This window comes from Lottia gigantea (genome assembly GCF_000327385.1).
Source record: "Lottia gigantea unplaced genomic scaffold LOTGIsca_12, whole genome shotgun sequence".
NCBI lineage: Eukaryota > Metazoa > Mollusca > Gastropoda > Lottiidae > Lottia > Lottia gigantea.
Window position 1 is genome coordinate 3,476,311 of NW_008707225.1, and position 13,387 is coordinate 3,489,697.

Consider the following 13,387-nt stretch of genomic DNA (forward strand, 5'->3'; position numbering starts at 1 on the left):
ACTCCGCTTTTGGAGACTATGTAGATAAATTCTACCCAAAAGAGTTGGAACAAATTATAAAAAGCAAAAGCAAATGCTAGGTTTTATTTATGTATTTTCAAAGATTGTACTTAATTCAAAATCCTATCGTCCTTTTAAATCAAATAAATGTTTGATAGTTGTATTTTTATTTTCAGATGGATTATTACAAGAAATTGTTCATGATGATCACTTTATCTGTTGGTTTGGTTATTTTATTCTATTTTAAAGGAACAGATATCATAAAACCACACATCATCAAATTACACCAATACGTTTACCAAATGACTAATTATACTCAAATATCTGTTAGCAATTCCAGTACAGTCAGTTTAAAATCCTTTAAAATTATGCAACAGGATATTCCAGTGAAAAATAAAACAATAGTTATGTTAAATACTCCTCAATGGCTAGCTGGAAAACTAACATCAAATATGTTTGATAAATGTGAAGTATCCGCATGTACATTTTATCATAAAACACCATTTAAATATGTCAATGAAAGTGATGCTGTTATTTTGTATGCAGTGGGATACTCATCCAAAAGATGGTTGGCACGAAAACCCAAAAATGGACAGATTTGGATATTTGCCGTGTGGGAGTCTCCATACTTTTCGTATTCAGGAGAATTTAATAAAGAAATATTTAAAAATAAGGTAAATTGGACTATGACTTATCGACTTGACTCGGATATCCCAGCACCTTATGGTATTGTGAAGAAAACTAGTGAACAGTTTACAAATTACACAAAAATTATGGCAGAGAAAACAAAATTGGCAGCTCAATTAGTAAGTCATTGTCCAACGCCAAGTTTACGTGAACGATATGTCAAATCGTTAGAAAAATATATACCAGTACAGGTTTATGGGCGATGTGGACCCGAGAAGAAAAGGATTAAAGATACACATTTAATTCAAAAAATTGAAAAATCTTATAAGTTTTATTTAGCTTTTGAAAATTCTTTGTGTCGTGATTATGTTACTGAAAAATTTTTTGACTGGCAAAATAAAAGGATTGTTCCTATAGTGAGAGGTGACGGTAATCATGAACATTTTTACCCCAAAAATTCGTACATAGATGTGAGAGATTTTAAATCAATTTCTGATTTAGGCAAATATATTAAATATTTAGATAGAAATGACACAGCTTATATGGAATATTTGAAAGCCAAAGAAAATTACGTTGTTACTGAGAGTTTAGGTTCATCTATAGTAAAATCACTTTGTCAATTGTGTAAGATGGTTCACAACCCTGATAAATGCAGGAATAATTACTCTAATGTTCAAGATTGGTATAGTAACGGAACTTGTACAAAACCAATTGATTTAGAAATAAAGAAAAAATCCTGATAAAATTGTATTGAAATAATGTGTGGTACTCATCATAATTAGGATTCCTATCCGTCTGTCCTTCAGTATGTCCGAGAGATTTTTTGAGAGCAGCCTACATTTATCGAAATATGAAAAGTATATCCCCCCCCCCCCCCTCTCCCTGACTGTACCTTTGTTGAAGTGTAGAAACTCTTTGACTAGCTTTGTCATGTGTTGCACACCCTCGATCTGCAGCTCTGGTAGGAATTCTAGAATCCCCACTTTTATGTAATCAGTCGAGAAAAATATCTATGCATCATATTCATCCGAGAACGTTTTGTCTTATTAAAGTTATACCCGGAAATAGGATTTGTGGGCTTCTAATTCTAACTCCCCGACCCATTTCGCAGGAAATGGTATGAATCAAGTAGGCCTATGTAGATTTTGCAGGTAAAAAATACGATTCGTCACAGATCACTTCGTATTCCCAGGTGAACAAACAATGAACATGAAGGGGGGGGGGGGGGGAATATATTGGCGTCACCCATATCCGCCCGTCGGTCCGTCGGTCCATCCGTCCACTGTAAACACTCTACATGTCACAATTCTTGACGGATTCTGTCGAAACTTAAAATGTTTATAATTATCCAAGAATGATTGAAAATTGAAAATCAAAAACATCGAAATATATTTAGTATGAGTTATTGCCCTTGTTTAGTAAAAGCGTTAAATTTTTTGCTTGTAAACATTCGTAAGGGCAGAATTTGTAATTACCCAAGGATGAAGTGTGTTTATAAATAACTGAAAAAGAGCGTGATAAAGTTTTAAATATAAGCATTAATGATACAAACTTAGTATTAGGTTTAACAATAAATAATCACTTAAACAGGAGTAAACATATAAATACATCTAATTCTATATTATCTACATTATATGGAATCCAAAATAAACTTGCCCCTTTAATCGAATTTCAAAAAGGAGCAGTAAGGAGAATCCTTACAAAATCATAAATGGAAATTTATGAAAATTTTCAAAATTACCTAAGTTAACAATCTTCCTTTTCAACTAGGCCTACGACTCTCTGTCTACGTTCAGAAATCAACAATTCCTTGCGCATTCCAAAATGCCGTTTTGAGGCAATGAAAAGAACGATTAAATATAGGGCAAATTCACATTGGAAATCGTTACCCCAATCTCCTAAATTTGTTTTTAGAATTACACCATTTATAAAATGGAGTAAGAAGCAACTGCGGTAAGGGAATTCTATTAAATCATCTAAGATAAATAAAGTTAATATGGTCGACTGTGAGCATTCGAGATTTGTGAGAAACAACACAAAGAATCATGTTAAAATATAATCTAATTAAATAAGGAATATTTGTTGTTGTTGTTCCTAAATTATCTTAAGTTGCATGATGACATTTTACAGCTAATAATTAGTATATTTATATTATAAATATTATAATTATCTACCTCTCCTGCATTTCTTTAACAATATCAGCCAATAAGTTTTCGGCATTATCCGCCAAGTCTGATATATCTCGGTATTTATTAAGAACTGATATCAGCATGGTTGTCCTTGAGGTAGGCCTAAGTGTAACTCCCTGACTCTTTATATCCCTCAAAATGCCACCAGTTAATTTCTAAAATATTAGTCTATGGTTGAATTATGTTTAATAATGGTTGGTTTTGGTTGAGGATAGGCATGATCTTGAAAAGAAGCATTAGAAGCTGATGTGAATAGGGCCTACACTTAGGCTAATTCTAGTGTAGCAGGTCTGCAAGTTGACTTTGGTGTTAGTGGTAGAAGCTGATAAATTTTTGAATGTCGGACATGAATGGTTCAAATTAATGTTTATTTTAATAATTTGGTTTTGACAATTTCTGCAAACGGCTGCATCTTTTTCAATGAGTTTTTCATAAGTTAGTAGGCTAGACTTGAGATTGATTATGATTATTTAACAAATATCAACTTAGATTCGAAGTTTCCTTTAGCAATTTTCCCGCATTTAAATGATGTTAGGCTACATTAGACGAAAACACACAAAACAATCAATAGGCTACATTGTTTAAATTATCTGGCGTCTGCCATTTTGATCAACATTGCTCACATGATCAGAACCATAGATTTCTTTTTATTATATGATATCTATGATCAGAACTTTTGGGACTACTTTTTAAGACGTTGTCAGAGAATATATTGTTGTAAAATGTTTTCCGTTGGTTTAGCCTACATATTCATCCGAAAATAGCCTATGTCAACATCAGATGAAGGTCAATGTCGTCGTTTCATGAAATTGGCAAAACAAAATAGGAACAAGATGTTTTGGGACTATTTTTTAGACGTTGACAGCGATGGAAAGGGACCATAGGGACTGCAAGGAACGACAACGATGCGAAGAGCATTATGACGTTAATGTTAATGACGTCATAGAATTTCATGACGTTATGTTGTCAAGGCTTAGAAAAATGGTGGACAAAAACAATGATCAGAAGAATCCAAGTTATTTAAGAATTTAGACAAGTTTTTAAAAATGGAAAAGTTTTCTTTCATTTTCGTGTTGGTCTTTTGTTTGTGTCTCATGCTTATTTCGTTCTCAAATGGTAGGTTTCGGCGCTTTTACTTTTAGCTGTCTCTTATTAGCTTGTCTAGATTGTGATCATGCTTGTGATTCTCCGGCGCACGTACGAGCCACCAGCTCAGGCAGAATTCATTATTTGTACACTTCTCCATAAGGCAATAGATTCCGTGTGCGGGTAAATTTAATCTTACATAAATTTACCTGCACACGGAAGCTATCGACTTAAGGAGAAGTGCACGAATAAATACTGCCTGAGCTGAAGGCTCGTGTGTGCGCCGGACTTTACTTAGTACCGTAACTAGGCCTAGCCTTACTGACTTACTCGCCCTTGTTGGTGAATCTACACTTGCTGAGCCTTTAACTTAAATATCAAAGGGACAGTTGTGGCATTTTTTGGGGGGGGGGGGGGGGGGGGTGATTTTAATCTTTAATATATGTAGATAGTCTTCAGAAGTAGCCTACTAGAGATAGAAAAATCGCATTATTCCCTTTAAAAATACTTCAAACTAGGACCTATACTCACTATTTCTATATAGGCTATGTCTTTTCTGTACTGGTATCAACATAAGCGTCATTGTCAAAAGCGGTGCAGGTAAAAAGGTCAAAGGGGGGGAAACTCCCGTTTCCATCATAAACAATATGGCCACCGTGTTTATTCGGAAAGAAAGCTTTGAACTTATTTTGACAGTTTTACCCGATTTTATATAAGCTTATATGCTTTTTATTTTATACAATCAACATTTGAAACAATTTAACTTTCATTATGACTCTTAATATTTTTATAACATGGAAAGTGAGGGCACTGCGCGACTACTTATTAAAGGGAGGTATTACCAAGGACGGTAGTAAAAGTAAATTGGCGGCTCTTTGTTTCTCTGCGTCTGTGTTGAAAATTCCTCCATCTTCCTTGGAAATTATCAAAAACAACAAAGAAGACTACCCAAACTTACCGAAAATTGAAGGCCACACTTTACCAGATCCACTACAAATCCGTGATAACTGGTAAGACGAGAAAAATGGTATGAACAAAATTCCACCTGTTTACATAATCAGATATAAACAAATAATTGACTGAGAAAGAAATCGCAGGGAGATACTCCAAGATTATATAATTGGCAAGGCATATGAATATTTTCAAAATGGATTTTACAAGAAACCTTTTACAATGGCATAGATCCATGATTAAAGTACTATTTTTTACGGGCAAAATGTGTTTCTTCACAAAAAATTAAAGATTACCTTGAAAGAGCAGGACACACTTGATCTAATCAAAATTATTTTTATTGGTGGCCATTTTGAAATCCAATATGGCGGTCATAATTTTGATTCATAGATGTATATAATGATATATATTTATAACTCTATGTTTTGATTGGATCACGTGTGTCCTGCTCTTATATGAAAGAGCATAATAAAAATTAAATATTTTGCCAATTTTCACACTTTTGTCAGAACATGAACGATTCTAGGGAAAATTTAAGGCAAACAACTCTACTATTTGATGAAAATTGATGTTGAAAATTTCATTTCAGGTTTAGTCAATGAATCTAAAGCCTTTTCGGAGTTTATGAAATCCATACAAAAGTGCAAAGTACAATGAAGAAACAGGGTGTCAGTTTTGATCTATTGATTTCTCGTCTCATGGGAATGTATTGTCAAATAATACCATAAGGATTGTCAAATACTACTATAAGTATTTTCAAATATTACTATATTGTCAAATAATACTATAAGCATTGTCAAATTATACTATAAGCATTGTCAAATATTACTATAAGCATTGTCAAATAATACTATAAGCATTGTCGAATTATACTATAAGCATTGTCAAATACTAAAATCATTAGCATTGTCAAATACTAAAAGCATTGTCAAATAATAATATAAAAGCAATGTCAAGTACATAATCGTTAAAATCTGTGTCATGTATAACATAATCATGATCATGATTTTTTTTCTGTGTGTGTTTTATTTTTATTGATTATTATTGCCTAAAGAAATAAATAAGTATAGTATACCGGTAAGCTTAAACATAAAAAATGTTGAATGTTTTAAGCAATACTAATAAATAAAAATTCTAAAATATCGGCTCTATCCCAAATCTACGGAAGCGTATTAGGGCCATTCATTTTTTTTTTTTTTAATTTTTTAAGTTAGTATGTTGAATTTTCAAGTTAGTATGTTGAATTTTCAAGTTAGTATGTTGAATATTCAAGTTACTAACTTGAAAATTCGAGTTACTAACTTGAAAATTCAAAAAAAAAATAAAAATGAATGGCCCTAATACGCTTCCGTACAAATCACTTGTGGCAGTCAAAGCATAGTCATAGATGTCAGGTATAATTGTTATGTGGAATGAGATCTTTATTATTTTCATTTTTATACGCCCACATCTCTCTATGTGGACGTATATTGTCGGCGCCCCTGTCCGTCCGTTGGTCCGTCCGTCAACATTTTGCCTGTAAACGCTTTAAAAGATTTTTTAATGGAATCAAATGAAATTCGGCATGGGTATAAATATTCATAAATCGAAGATCAAGTTCGAATTTGAGCTATTTTCGACCGTTAGAAGCAGAGTTATCGCCCTTGCCCCAAAATCTTGAATATGCTATTACTTTCTTAGTTTTCAACCGATTTTGATTAAACTTAAAATGGACGTTTTTACCATCCGCATGCCGTGAAGGGCGTATATGGCTGTGGTCCACTATCTTAATTATTACATGTAATATTGTCAGTGTATGAAACAGGGAATTGTCCATGAAATTTTCTGGCTGGTGTAGATCTACCCTCTAAAATGATTAGATGGGTGTCCATATATCCCGTGATGTACTTCATTAATGCAAAGGGAATATTGAAAATTATGAACACATAGGTAACTGGGTATTCAAGTTTAAGATTAGAAGGCTTTAGAGTCGTAATTTGGACTTCCCAGCAATGACCAAATTGGTAAGCCTTAAAAAGGGATCTCGTAAGCTAGTCGTGGACGAACCAAGAATATTAATGATATTACATCACGAAAGGATATATTTGCTGAGATTTTGCCTGTTTGCAACCTAATTGTATAAATAACTACCGGTATTTAAATAATATCGATAATTAAAGACGTTTTCATCTCATCTGTGATTTGACAGACGATCGAAGTTTATTTTTCTATGCTAAATGATATAAATGGTTTTTCGCCTATAACCGTATAATAACACTGCAGAGATTCCCATTTTCGACTTGAAGTAAGATACTGAGCTGAGGTTAAGCTTTCAGATTTATAATACAGTAAATATTATCATAAAAAGTTTAATGTGATGAAGCAGTGGGGAAAACAGATTTTGTTTTAATTCTAGGAGCGCCAAGTCCATCTAGTGATATTGTCCACAAAGTAGGAGGGACGTTGGAAGATTGTGCTAAATCATGTATTCAGGAAAAGAGTATTAAATGTCGATACTTTAAGTTTATCAACGTATCTCAGACTTGCTTAATGTCTGCTACCGATCATCCGGACATTTCAGCTTTCATTAAAAAACATTCAATATCTGGCACTAGCTCTGCAGAAAATCCACACGGTGATACCTCTTCACATCAACATCAGCAGCATCATTTTCCAGTATCACAACATACATCAGAATCGGGTATGTTAAATTCTTGGCTTGAAGTCACATTTCATAGATGTTTGCAAATGGTAAGCGTAATTGGCTGGTAAAAAAATAGTTCCTCAGATAATCGTGCAGAGAACGGTTTCTATTTAGGCCTACATTACAACAGAGGAATATTTCCAGATCACTTCATTATACCGTAAGGTAAAAGGGGCACATTTAATCGCGGCCTGGCTCGGACTGAGAACGGAACGCTTTGTGAACAGGCCTTAAAGTAACGAATGTTAAAATCGTTATCCAAACAATTTCACTTACTAATTACCCTTTTCCTCGCCATGATGATGATCATCATCATCGATCATCATCATCACCATCATTATCATTTGAATATTACTATTAACCGTTCTGTTTCTTTGCAGATGTTAAACTTAAAGATTTATTAAGGAAAATAGTCCTATTGGTTAGAAATACCAATGGCAAGCAAAGTAACAAACTACATTTACTGATGAGTAAGATAGATTCACTTCAGGGCGACTATAGAAAAGTTCAGGTATGTCATTAAGTAAATAAGCTTAATACTGCCTTCAGAATGCAGAATTTTGTGCTCCGAAACTGTGGACCATGATAGTAACCCAGCGTTTGTCCAAATTCGCGAAAAATGTCAGGTGGCAGAACTTTAAATTTGAAGTCAGTATTATTGTCAATTTGTCATCGTATCCCGAATACGGATTTTGACATTGTCTTATTACCCCGTATTAAACTAAGCCAGCTACACAAAATTAGTGCTATTAAAATCTGTCCAATCAGATCGGTAGATTGGAAATGAGTTCATGTAAACAAAACACAAAATCTATTTGCCGTCACCCGTTTGAAGAGATAAGAACATTTTCTTTCAACTTTTCAAAGTAAGATTTGATTTTCTGCCAGCTATAATTCTTTACCGAATATCTTACTTACTTATGCATCGTCCATTTTCATCGAATCATTTATGTTAATTTACAAAATTGCTTTCGTTTTGTTTACGTTCGCGAACATAGCGTCATAACGAGTGGTTTAATTTGATTGGCTGAGTTTTCCTAGAAAGATTCCAGGGTCAATTTTGATTGGACAATATTGAGCTATGAATACGTAATTTCTTTCACTTGTATTACCACTGCCATAAGGAAGTATGACGAATGGGGCGTTGTTTGGACATCATGTACCATTGTAAGCTGAACAAGTTATTTCATAACGCTCTTTTTTTTCAATGCCCGAGTCCCCGTTGTAACAAAAAAAAAGCAACAAGCAAATAATAGTTTCAAGAGTACATAGTATTAAGCTTAGATAGGCCTGCAAACAAATCAAATTAGGTTTTGATCCTACCTATTATTTTTTTATTATTTTTTTGTCGAATCGACTGATAATGCGTCGATCGTACGAGATGAACATTACGGAACCCAGAATTAGGATGAAATTGTTGAATATGTTTTTAGGAAATGGTTTCTAGTTTTGAAGAATTAAGTAAGGAAATGGAAGCAGCGTCAAAAGCAAAAACAGAAGAATTAAACTTATTACACAATGATAAAGAATCACGAGAAAAGGTTCTGAAATTACTGTCGGAGAAATTACAGAGTTCTGCTGCACAAGCAGATAGAGTTACATCTGAACTCAGTAATATACATGATACACAGAGAACGTTTGGTACAGAGATAGAAGCTTTAAGACAAGCTGAAAATGATATGTATGGTAATGTGGTTCAGGTATGAATTCAAATACTGTTCAGATAAATAAACATGCAGCTACCGATAGGAAACTCGCAATTTTATTTGAGAATACCATACAAAATTTTTCTGATAGATTGAACAACACGGTCACTCACCGATTGGAATAAATCTATCAGTATAACTCCTATCAACACAATGATAAAAATAAGTATATTAAACTAGCATATAAATAAAATGAAAATTTATCAATTTGGAACAATCTTGTGAATTGATATTTCGAATAGACTAGTCAATTTATGTTTTTAAAAGCTTCTATTCGCTGATCATCATCATCTATTCCCTTGTCCCTTATAATATTACAAAAAAAATTAGCATACTGGTATTTAATTTTTCAGATAAATCGTAAAACTACTAATTTGAATAGCAATATTAATCACATGAAGAATGCTGATACAGAAATAAAGAAAGAAATTGAATATTTGAGACGAAATGGTCGGGATAAAGATATGCAGTTAGAAAAACTTAGACGTGATATGATGACAAGCAAAAGTGAAAGTGATTCAGTAAGATCGTTTTGTTTATTTAATTGTTTAAGAGTGAACAAGGACTAGAAGGGTAATAGCCAGTGTCCAAGTTAAGCTTACCCATCAAGGTTTATTTAATGAAACATGTATAATGGATGATGGAATTCTATTTTAGCTATCTGTATCATTTAGAATTAATATAAGAGTACATGTTCTTCCAGTTGCTCATTGTAAAATTAAAAGAGAACACGGTATAACATGGTATTAACTTTAGCCAAGGACCTTTCAGTTATTGAACCATTTTTATACGCCCACATATATATTTTGGGCTTATATTGTAATCACCCTGGCGGTCCGTCAGTCCGTTCACATTTGGCTCGTGCTCAATCTACAGGCTACAATTCTTTACAGATTCTTTTGATTTTTATGTATGTGTTATGTAGGTCAATGTCGTGATTTTCATGATGATCTATAATTTGTCCGTCGGCCCGTCGGTCTGTTCACAATTGGCTCATACTCACTGTACAGGCTATAAACAATGATTTGTACTTGCAATCAAAGCTACTGGTGGGCGTATGTCATCTTGCTTCGCAAGGCTATCTTTCAATTTACTGCAGGCAAAGACGACGTAAATTTACAGCCAAAATTTGGGCTCTACCAGCTTCTACACATATAAAGCGACTAAATGCTTAAGATATTCTCATTAAGAAAGATCTTATAATCAAATTGATTGCAATACGTATTTCCAATTTCTTGTTATATTAATACTTTTCAGATTCGACCGGCAGTTAAATCATTGGAAAAGAATCAAAAAACATTAACCAGAGCTCTCGAAACAATTGCTCATAAAGTTGATAATATGGAAGATTATGTCAACAACTTTCAGAAATCCCTGGATAATTATGGTGAAAAATTAACAAGTAGATTTGATGATGATAAGGAATTAAAAGATAGAGTTAGGAACTTGGCAGATGTACTCAAAGATACCAAGGAAAATGTTGATAAACTTATAAATCCACAAGTAAGATGACATTGTTCATTCCCATCCTATACATCTATGAAAGTACCAGTCTCACTTTCTCTGTAACAGAATTACGTTATGTTGCCCTCTGCATCTCTGTCATAGATCTAGTCTCACGCTCTCTATAACAGTCCCGAATTATTTTTTACATCACTCTCTCCATCTCTGTGTAACAGATCCAGAATTACTTTATATCGCTCTCCCCATCTCTGTCACAGTCCCAGTCTCACATGCTCTGTCACAATCACGGAATTCTATCTGTCTTTATCTCTGTAATAGTCCTTACATTCTATCATCCTCTTTATCTAAATATGTAACAGTCGTAATATTCTATCACTCTCTTTATCTCTGCCAGTCTCGCGTTCTCTGTATCAGTCCCGGATTTATTTCATATCACTCTCTTCATCTCTTCAATAGTCTCAGTGTTACATTCCATCACTTTCTTTATCCCTGTAATAGTTCAGAGTTACATTCTATCAATCTCTTTTTCTCTGTAAAAGTCTTTTTTCTGTAGTAGCTCCAATTTTCGAAACATTTCACATTTCTCTTTCCGATCTTTATTCCTTTATTCGATTACTCCACATTCTGTCGTTGTCGGCTCTATATAATAGTCTCAGTTACTCATGCAAGTCTCTTTACAAGTCCCAATTTTGCATTCTCTATCTCTGTAAAATTAATAGTCCATGCGTTTTCTCTGCCTTCTACATTTGATCATGTTCTATTTCAGTCGTCATTGAATATGGAGAGATCTCAAGGTTTATTAAAAATGAAGAGCGATATTAACGTCTTATCAACATCGATTAAAACTCTACAAGAAGATAGTAAAAGTTCTAAGTTAGATATGACGAATATTGTACGCGATCTTGCTAATGTTCAGTTATCTAGTCAAGATATGAAAAATCAACTCGGAATTGTTGCTAGAGCCAGTAAACAATTACAGGCTGAAATGATCACCATTCAACAAGCTGAGGTTAGTGGAAGACTTATAATTGCTACTCAAGGGATCGACACGCTGGGAAATATGTTGTAGTGTAAATGTATGACCAAATCCTGATCTGCAACCAATTGATAAGTCTTCTCTTATGTGAGCTACATTATATATATTTTAGCTTAGTTGTGATTAAATACACACTTGATAGTCTGAAAATGATGTTTCGAGCACAAAAACAAATTCGTTCTATGGGATTATTTCAATTTGCACATTGCGATAGCTATAGATAATATATTATTTCGTAAACAGAAAACATCATTATTTTGATACAACAATAACATTGATTGATTTTTATTCATTGTTAGAAAGAGAAACCAAGTGTAGTTGAAGTAGCTCAAATGCATAAACGAGTTTTGGTTGCTTTGAAAGCCACAGAGAGTAAAGAGGCTCGGTTATTGGAAAAAATACAACAATACCAACAAGCAGTAGCAGATATTGCTAAGAAAGTTAAAGAAGTGGAAGCTGATATTGCTAAAAGTCGAAGGGAATCTAAAATTGATGAAGCTGGCTCAAAATCAAAACTGCCATCATTAGATTCGGCTTTGGTAAGAAATATATTTCAATTGTAACGTTCTTCTAATTTGTGGTACACTATATAATTGGAACTCCAATCTTGTATTTTTTGCCTCTGATTGTTTGTGAAATAATGTCTGTCATTATAAGGAAAAAGCTTCTAATATAGAAAAGGGTATTCTTGTGATAAAGACAACCCGTTTATAGTTCAGCGAAATAGTCGAACGATTCAATCAATCCAATAAGGTATGCAACTTGCCAAAAAAGGCCATTTCTGGACTAGTCTCTTTTTTAAATTGCAGGGATCACATAAGAACTAGGGTCAATGAGAAAAGTGCTGAGCTGTAATTATCTTTCATCTGATTCAAAACTACAAACAATTTTTTACAACCCATTGATTCATATTCCATAATCTCTGAGTCCATGCAGCCTAACATAATAGAGTTTGATGGTGTTTTGTAGGAAGATTTCAAGGTGCCAAAAAAGTCTTCTATTGGAAACCAGGCTATGTTTCTTCATCAACTATACAAATTAAAAGATGAACTGAATATGTTGAAGAGTAATGTGTACAAAACAACCACACCCATATCCTCTGTTGTTGATCAAATCTTACCAAAATTGAAAAATGTACCAGTGGAAAAAACTATGCAATCAAATTCTGTTGGACTGAAGAATTCACAATTCACACAAATGGTCACAACCCAATCTAGTGTTAAAACAGAAAAAGTGGTCACACACAATACGACTATGATTAATGAGAATATAACACAACCAAACAAAGAAAACCATGAGAAACCCATCAAGAAACCTGAAAATAATTTTTCAGTCCAGGGCGCAGTCAAAGTATTAAAAAAACCTGAAACCAAATCGATAAAGTCAACTCTCAAGCAACTTGTCGAAAAAGATAATCCGATAACCAAGTCGTCAAAAATTATTGTTCCTAGGAAACCTGAGCTTTTGGACAATGCAATAGTTCCTAAGCTCGATATCAAACCCTTGGATCCCTATATCACTAACAATTTCAAGGCAGATAATGAACTCAAAGCACCATTTACAAATGACGACTTGAATCAGGCAAAATTCAAGAATGAAATAAAAACCTTGGCCGAAAAGAAAATTAAAAATAACAGAAAATTAT

At 33.5% G+C, this 13,387-nt stretch overlaps 2 protein-coding genes across 2 annotated transcripts; both read left to right on the forward strand.

Moving 5' to 3' along the window:
- Positions 1–407: 407 nt before the first annotated feature.
- On the forward strand, positions 408–1,367 carry LOTGIDRAFT_110735 (hypothetical protein; the record flags this gene model as incomplete). Its single annotated transcript, XM_009048241.1, has 1 exon — positions 408–1,367. One exon carries the CDS (start codon positions 408–410, stop codon positions 1,365–1,367), a length of 960 nt encoding a protein of 319 aa, XP_009046489.1.
- A 2,304-nt stretch (positions 1,368–3,671) lies between these two features.
- LOTGIDRAFT_230461 (hypothetical protein) lies at positions 3,672–12,860 on the forward strand (the record flags this gene model as incomplete). The annotated part of the gene is made up of 9 exons (XM_009048242.1): positions 3,672–3,932; positions 7,249–7,533; positions 7,917–8,047; positions 8,970–9,236; positions 9,596–9,763; positions 10,500–10,745; positions 11,473–11,715; positions 12,042–12,281; positions 12,712–12,860. Coding segments are annotated over exons 1-9 (1,797 nt in total), but the record flags the coding sequence as incomplete, so codon positions are not given.
- Between the last annotated feature and the right edge of the window lie 527 nt (positions 12,861–13,387).